The 8,669-nt window shown below is 40.1% G+C and overlaps 1 protein-coding gene across 1 annotated transcript; it reads left to right on the forward strand.

Moving 5' to 3' along the window:
• Window positions 1-2,473: 2,473 nt before the first annotated feature.
• Window positions 2,474-7,491, forward strand: RPL22L1 (ribosomal protein L22 like 1). Its single transcript, XM_014783188.2, has 4 exons — window positions 2,474-2,546; window positions 4,834-4,923; window positions 5,092-5,213; window positions 7,010-7,491. Exons 1-4 carry the CDS (start codon window positions 2,538-2,540, stop codon window positions 7,152-7,154), a joined length of 366 nt encoding a protein of 121 aa, XP_014638674.1. The 5' UTR covers window positions 2,474-2,537; the 3' UTR covers window positions 7,155-7,491.
• The last annotated feature ends 1,178 nt before the right edge of the window (window positions 7,492-8,669 follow it).

The following is an 8,669-nucleotide window of genomic DNA, read 5'->3' on the forward strand; positions in this document are numbered from 1 at the left end:
TTTCTGTAAGTTTATCTCAGGGAATACTTTGTGCTTGGATTTAAAGTGCATTTCTCCAGAGAGCATTTGCCTTTGCTTCTGTCTGGCACTACGAATCCAAGCACACTTTAAACTATATTTTTAGGTTTAAGCTTTTTCATGCCATTTGAGCAGAGCTAATTTTAGCCCCAAACTTGTATAAGTATGAGGGCTTGTCATTTCTGCCTCCAAAAGATTCTTTTGCTTTTCTAGCAGCTTAACCATATATTAGAAATTATCTATAAGGCCAGACTCGATGGCCTCTTGGTTAAAGTCTGGTGCACTCTGCTTCGGTGGCCCGGGCCTGGTTCCCGGGTGTGGAACCACACCACTTGTCTATCAGTGGCCATGCTGTGGCAGCAGCTCACATTAAAAAAAAAAAGAAGAAGAAGATTGGCAACAGATGTTAGCTCAGGGCAAATCTTCCCCAGCAAAAAAAAAAAAAAAAAAAGAAATTATCTATAAAACTTATTTTAGCCAGATTTTTAAGGTGGCTACATATGGAGAGATTTCTCTGTGAGTCTAATCTGCCATATTATCTTTCTATATTTTATTTTACTGATCTATTCAGGCTCCAGTATTATGTAGATTCAATGACTGAAGTTTATAATGTATTAGAAATATAGCATATTTTACAGTATCTTATACTTGAATAGCTAGAGAGACAACTTTCCCTCTTTGTTCTAAATTGTCTTGGTTCTTTTCAGACACTTATTATTTCATATGTTTTAGAATCCATTATCAAAATAAAAAATACCTATGGGGTGTGGACAGGCATTGTGTTAATATATACTGTCTATGTGTGTAAAATTTGGGAAGAATTGAGTTATTTATAACATTTAATCTTACCATCTGGGCCGGCTCCGTGGCTTAGCGGTTAAGTGCGTGCGCTCGGATGCTGGCGGCCCGGGTTCGGATCCCGGGCACGCCCCAAGGCACCACTTCTCCGTCCAACGCGAGGCCGAGTCCCACGTACAGCAACTAGAAGGATGTGAACCTATGACATACAACTGTCTACTGGGGCTTTGGGGGGAAAAAAATGAATAAATAATCTTACCATCTGCCCATTTCTGGTTAATGTTTTTCTTAAGTTTTTTCTTTCCTAATTAAATCTTTTTTCCACTACAGTTTCTAACTAATTATTTTGAGATTACTAGTTATTTTGAAACACATGTTGTTTTTAATATCCCCTTTGTACAAATGGCTTAATAGTTCTTAAGGGGTTTTTGTCATGACATGGAAGGCTGCCAAAAACAAACAAAATAAAATAATTAATGTGTCAGTTAATGGATTATTTTCAAAATCTCCAATCGTACAAGGATCATGTCTGCTTTGCAGCCTGGGCAGCTCTTGAGAAGGAAATGCCAATTGCTCTTTTTTTCCCTTAATGTTTGGAAAAGAAATGAAATTATTGTGGTTCTTGAGTCAACCAACCAAAAATCTTCTTGAAATGGATTTCTTCTAGGAATTCAACACCTCTATTCAGACCCTACAGGTTGTATACTTCATTAAAGCATAGTTCCCACTATCACTAATTGCTGTCATAAAGGACATACACAGTTGTCACTTTCTAAGGTCACTCTGTAAATTAACAACAAAAGTCCACCCCATCCTCTAACCCTGTCCCCCTCGCCCCCAAAGATAGTTTCACCTCCACAAAAAATATTGCAAAACGCTGAGGGGCCTGCCACTTTTCTAATCAAACGTCAACTTATAATCCTTCAAAGCTCAAAAGCTGTATTTTCCTTTTGTCATCAAGACTGTCACCAGCCCACATCCACTCTCGTGTGCCTTGTACATTTTAGTTGTTAGGTCTAAGCAAATATCTGTTGAATTTTAACTGGGAGGCATTTTGGATGGAAGACAGGAGTCCTAGGGTTAACTCTAAAATCCATGATAAAATAGAATAAATTACACCCAACGAGTGAATAAGTGAGAACTACGTGTTTTTCTCTTAAAGGATTTTTTTTTTCCTTTTTGAGAACCGAGTTTATTTTGGCTTCCTGAAACACCGGTTTCCCTCAACAGTCATTTAGAAAACAAGACTCATAGACAAAACATAGATATAGAAATAACTTTTCCCAGGAGGATTATAATTGCAATATAAGACAGGCGATCCCAAAGCAACCCGAAACACTGCCTTGAACTGATTGGAAAGAAGATCCAGGCGATTAGAGAAAGATGATTCCCGCATCCCTCGGGCGTGTGTATCTGCAAGGGGCCTCCTAGTAACTGCAGAGACCACTGTGGTCAACGGTGTGCGTCGTCACCAGCGGAGAACCGTGAATCATTTCAACTAGAGCCCACCACAGGCGCTCCCGGGACACCTAACCGCCTACCGACCGTAGGTTCCCCGGCCACGCCCCCGGTTTCCCGGGTTACTGGCCTCCGCGCTCCACCCCAAGTGCTCTTCCGGGAGGCGGCGAGCTCACGCTCTCGGCGCATGACGCAGCACGCTTCTGTATAAATAGGTGCGGCGCGGCACCGCTTCCTCTCTGATCGCACGGCCGGCTTTTAAGATGGCGCCGGTGAGTGACCGTGGTCTTGGAGGCAGCGCCTTACCCCATTGTAGATGGTTTTTGCTCTAGCGAGTTGGGGAAGTCTCATTCGAGATAAAGGGAGGGTAGAAATAGAGACTGTGTCAGGAACACAAGCAAGATGTAAAGGTTGGAAGTTATTTTTCCGAGACTCCTGGGGACTGCCATGCGGTCTGGTGGAGTTGGGGCTGGGCCCTGAATTGGCTTAGGATGGGTGGTCGTGGGAGTACTGATTTGTAATACTGTAATCCCGTAAATACTGATTTGTCTTTTTTCACTACCTTGTCTGAATGTATATTATTAGTAGCCACAGCAACATTTTACTTGTGTGGCCTTATTACATCGTATTGGTGTAAACAGTTTTTGGTATGGAAGGAGGCGGCGCGACGGCGAACGGGGCTAGTGGGACGGCATTGGGCCATTTCTTTTCTCCCTCGCGCCTGCTAGTGCCGATGCTCCCGTTCATTTGCCCCGGGAAGGCGCTGGGTTACCGGGCGGTGGGAGGGCCTTGGCTGGGCGGAGGGAGCTCCGCGGACGCGGCTCCCGAGACAGCCGCGGGTACGAGCGTTTCAGAGAACTTGAGAACTAAGTTGGGGACCGAGTTTCATTACCTCATGAAGGAATTTTTTGAGAGGTAAAAGTCACGACTCTTAGGCAAATATAGAAGTGTGCTTCAAAGATAGTATTTACGTTATTAGTAAGGGAACCAGGAAGATGTTAAAACCGCTCTAAAGAGCATTTGAAAAGTTAGGTATTACCTATGTTAGTAATTTACCAGAAAATGTTAGGCTAAAATTGCTGGGTTATAAACAAAACTGGGTGATGTCCAAGGGGGCTGTAAACCCTCTGGGGTTATCTAAAGGTCACCGACAGGAATTATTTGCATCTCTTAAGTTAACCAATGCCCCGACAGAGCTGTAAATTGCCCAGTCAAGCCCAGCTTCTAGTAATCTCTTACCCGTTCTAAGTTTTGGATCGGTTTTTTGGGGTACAAGTTACTCGACTACCTAAGAAAGCGAATTGGCATTAGTACTTGGTAACCATTTGGGTGGCCTTAATTTGGAGGTGACATTCTCTGGTAAATACTGATTTGTCTTTTTTCACTACCTTGTCTGAATGTATATTATTAGTCGCCACAGCAACGTTTTACTTGTGTGGCCTTATTACATCGTATTGGTCTAAACAGTTTTGGGTATGGAAAGCTTGTTATCTATGTTTTTTTTATTTAATTTTTTTTTTTTTTTGGTGAGGGAGATCAGCCCTGAGCTAACATCCATGCTAATCCTCCTCTTTTTTGCTGAGGAAGACTGGCTCTGAGCTAACATCTATTGCCAATCCTCCTCCTTTTTTTCCCCCAAAGCCCCAGTAGATAGTTGTATGTCACAGCTGCACATCCTTCTAGTTGCTGTATGTGGGACGCGGCCTCAGCATGGCCGGAGAAGCCGTGCGTTGGTGTGTGCCTGGGATCCGAACCCAGCCGCCAGTAGCGGAGCCCACGCACTTAACTGCTAAGCCATGGGGCCAGCCCTGTGTTTTAAAAAAAAAAATCTTGACCAGACTAAGAGGTCCCTCTCCCCTCCTGTTTCTCGGGTATATAACAGCATAAGGATTGAGTTCTGTAGACGTCAGTGGGTGCAATATCCTAAACTGGCAGGGAATTGAGCTTGTCCTGGGTGGTGTACCACCTGTTTCCCATCTGCAGTGGGGGTGGCAGTAGAAAAAGCAGCACGTGGCCTATAGTAAACGGTACCTGGTGATTTAAAGTTGAACATCAGTGTCTGGAAAACAATAAACTTCCATAAAACTTTTATTGATTAACTTGAGCAAAATGGGCTTGGTTAGAGGTTTAAACCAATCTGGGTTGGTGTTTTTAGTTTTAAGTTGCTGTAGAAAGTGGATTGATCCCCTTAATCTTTTCCAGTTGTAAAAATAGGATTCTTTGGAATCTTCTGATGAAGGAAACTGATAGTAGCTCACTATGTAGTTTGAGCTAAGAAGTTTTGAGAGACTTCTGTGGTGAACAGGGAAAATTTCCATCAGATTTCAAAAAAACTTAGTTTATACCAAGTTAAGGAATGTACCCCACCTTCTAACAGGCTGATTTTTAAAAAGTTAGTGTATATACTTTATATATTAAGCAATTTTTAGAAATTTGCACTTTTATATATATAACCTCACAGTGCATTATACCCCATTGCACTGGTACACATTTGAAAATTTTGTATATGAAGTGAATAAATTGTTTTAGAATCATAATTATGTTAACTTTCTGGAGCAGAAAGACAAGAAGCCTAAGAGGTCAACCTGGAAGTTTAGTTTGGACCTTACTCATCCAGTAGAAGATGGGATTTTTGATTCTGGAAATTTTGTAAGTATCACTCTACTCAGCTTGTTTTTAGCATTGTAGTAGAGTTCTTAATAACGATTTAAGTATGTAATACTTGATTTTAACCTAAGCTCTATTCCTAGGGTACCTTCCCTAGTGAATATCTAGGGTTTTCTTCCCTAGTTTTGCATTTTTTATGTTTTAAAATAGGAACAGTTTCTACGGGAGAAGGTTAAAGTCAATGGAAAAACTGGAAATCTTGGGAATGTTGTTCGCATTGAACGCTTCAAGAATAAAATCACAGTTGTTTCTGAGAAACAGTTCTCTAAAAGGTTGGTATTTTCCGTAATATTTTAGTGAAATTATGGTAATTGTGGAATATTTTATAGACTAATCCTGGTGTTGTCTGTTGATGTATAAGAATAGATATGTTGGTGATGAGGTCAGTGAGATATATCAAAAGTGCTTTGAACTTCAAGTCCTATATGAATGGAAAATACATTCAGTAACAGTGCCAATTACTTAGGCTACTTGTTAAGTATAATTTATTGCTGGAATACAGGCAAGTTATGTCCAGGGCTCTTGTCCAGTGAATTATAGGCCCTGTAATCCAAATTGTATATAAGCATTAACAATGTTAGGTGCTTTAGACGTGTTTCTTGCAACATATTCTAATATTAATGTGTAACAGGAGTAATGTTCCAACTTAATACAAGCATTTATATATACTTTTGAAGTTTCGGTTGTCAATTCAGTAGAGGCAGCCAATGAAAGGTAAAGTCTTAACATTGCTGCCAGTTTTAGTTCATTCGGTTGATTCAACAAATATTAAATAATTCCTCTACATGGCAGCACTGTTGTAGGGCTGGATATCCCAGCAGTGAACAAGTAAAATACTCACCACTAAGGAGCTTAAATTCTAGTGGAGAAATGAGACGATGAAATGCAATATAAGCAGTTAAGTGCTGTGTGTGTGCATAAAGAGGATTGCAGGGTTGACGTTTTTAGGTTAGGTGGTCAGGGAAAGCTTCATCTAAGTGAAATGTAGTAGTGAGCACTGCAAATTAGGGAAATAATCATTGTGGCTGAAAAAGACTGGTGGTGGAAACTGAAGACTTAGGAGCCCATTGTGGTGAGATGGTGGTGGCTTGGACTAAGGTGGTAGCAGTGCATTTTAGCTGTGTGGTTGTGAATTAATCACCAGGGATTTGGAGATGAATGGTAATATCTGTCCTCAGATGGACATGCAGATGATTATAAAATTCAATACTCTAATTGCTGTATTAAAGGTAGAGATAGGCAAGGCACAGGAATTTGTGGAGAACCTGAGAGTAAGCATATTGCCAGTGGAATGAAGTATTCCTAGCAGAGAGGGAGCAGCGTTACCAAGGGTAGGGAGGCTTGAAAGGAATGGATGGTAGTTGAGAATTGCCGTAAAGTGTAAAAGGAAGAGAATGGCTGGAATGATGAAATTGGACTGTGCTGAAAGCCTTTTTTTAATATATATAAGGACTGCCGTATGCTAGTTGCACGGCTGTTGATAATTTTGTAAATGGATTCAGCCCTGTTGACAGATTGCCTCTTGTTGATTCAACATGGGATTGCGGTTAGGGAGACTGATAGTGGTGAAGGGAATGTTGACATCTTAGTACATAATATATTTGAAGAATGAAATTATATGTTAAAAAATGTTCTGGTTTTGGCAGTAAGAGTGAAGAGGAAGCTGCTGTTACTGCTCTTCTACATACTGGCTTCCAAGAAAAAGAATATTAGTTTATTAGGGAGTGAGAGATTAAGGGTTTTGTTAGGGCATAAATGATTCTAATTGGGGTTGAGCGGTTACCTTTTTACTGGTATCCCTAGCAACCTTGCACAATACTTAATACAAATGAAGGGAAATATTTTGGAGAGAACTGAGAACACAAAGGATGAATATGATAATGTATATCTTCTGTATAATAAGCCTTTACATGGTACGTATTTCTTAAAGCTTTGTTTATTTTTTTTATTTTTAAAGCTTTATTTTTTAAATTTTCTTCTTGAGGAAGATCAGCCCTGAGCTAACACCCATGCCAATCCTCCTTCATAGTAGGTATTTCTTAATGAAATTCATGTTTTTATTTTAAAGGTATTTGAAATATCTTACCAAGAAATACCTTAAGAAGAACAATCTTCGTGATTGGCTTCGTGTGGTTGCATCTGACAAGGAGACTTATGAACTTCGTTACTTCCAGATTAGTCAAGATGAAGAGGAATCCGAGTCTGAGGACTAGATGAAGCTGCTCCTTAAAGGGCTTTGCTTACTAATAAAATAAATGAAGCATACAAGAGAAAGAAACATCTAGAAATGGACATTTAGTTTATTGGTGAATAAAAAACATTGTATTCTGTGTGTTCAGCTTCTGTCTCTTTAAATGTATGCTGTTTACATAATGCTGGCTTTCCTTAGTTTCTGAAAGCAATATTTAAATAATTTATAGCTAGTGGAACTTTTCCCAGGATTTCTAAAATTTATTGCTTTTATGAATGTCCTCAAGTTAAAGTGTTGTATAGGAAATAATAAAGCACAATTTTGGATGTAACTTTATATAATAAAATATTTAAAATTCTCTTGACCGTCTTAAATATTTTTGTACAGCTTGTAAATGCAAATGGCAAAATCTAGATTGTAGGTGAAAGGAGAGAATAATGGGAGGGGAAGTACTAGAGCCATATCTATTTATTGGTTTTCTGGTGATCCCAAGTACTTAGATCCCTAATACCAGTAGAATCATGTTGCCAAATAGGTCTTGACTATTCAGACCTAGTACACAGGTTTACATAATTGGTTTTCGGAGTGTTGGAAATAGTAATTTCATTAAGAGTTTTAATTCTCTTGATTATTTTAAGAGCTTGTTTAAATGCTCCCCAATGTTAATGTACTGCTCTGGTGCAGCAACTCCTTGGTTCTTGCTGACAATTGTAATAACTTCCTAACAACTCTGCCTCCTTCTTTGAATTGTTCATGTTTTCCACCAGTAGTTACTGAGATCCTACTGTGCCTGCTCTGCCAAGCATTGTGGATACAATGGAGTAAAAACATTCAGCCTACTCTGGGATGGTGAGGGAAACACTGACCAAACAATAACAAAAAGCTGTTCGGTGCAACAAAGGAGGAGTTCATAAAAGGAATTTGATCTAGTCAAGGCGGGCAACTGAGGAAATGTCTGAGCTGACCTGGAACAGGAACGGTAATATCTGGGTAAAGGGAAAAGGGTGTTCCAGGCAGAGAGAACAGCATAGGTCAAGTTCTCAGGACATGGGGAATCTGGTTGGCATAGAGTACATCTGGAATAGAGTGATATGAAGAATCTGGAAACGTAGGCAGAAATGAACCCATGCAAGACAGAAGTCCATGTTTTAATCTGAACGTTAAGTTGAGGGTAGTGTGATCAGTGAGATGTGCGTTTTGGAAAAGATTGGTGGCTGCATTGTGGAGAATGGTATTGAGTGGGGTCGTGTTGGATGTAAGAGGCAGTCTATGACAGTATCCTGTGGATGATGGTAGATAGGACGGATGTTGGAGATGGGGAGAAGTAGATGCTAGAGATTTTTCAAAAGATAAAATCTGTGGGACTTGATGGACATTGGTAAGGGAGAAGTGTCAAGGGTGACACAACTGGCTAGATGGTGGTATTTGCTGAATTTGATCACAGTGGAAGAAGGCAAGAGTAGGGGAAAAGTTCAGTTTAGGCAATGCTGAATTTGAGGTCCAGGAGATTTCAAGCATGACGTTGAATATATGGGTC

Source organism: Ceratotherium simum, chromosome 15, assembly GCF_057802395.1.
Source record: "Ceratotherium simum simum isolate JZ-2026a chromosome 15, ASM5780239v1, whole genome shotgun sequence".
Taxonomy (NCBI): domain Eukaryota; kingdom Metazoa; phylum Chordata; class Mammalia; order Perissodactyla; family Rhinocerotidae; genus Ceratotherium; species Ceratotherium simum.

Excerpts from the sequence above, each read along its gene's own strand:
- RPL22L1 (XM_014783188.2), top strand. Across the intron at positions 4,924-5,091 it reads TTTTTGATTCTGGAAATTTT|GAACAGTTTCTACGGGAGAA; the intron begins GTAAGTATCACT and ends GTTTTAAAATAG. Across the intron at positions 5,214-7,009 it reads GAGAAACAGTTCTCTAAAAG|GTATTTGAAATATCTTACCA; the intron begins GTTGGTATTTTC and ends TTTATTTTAAAG.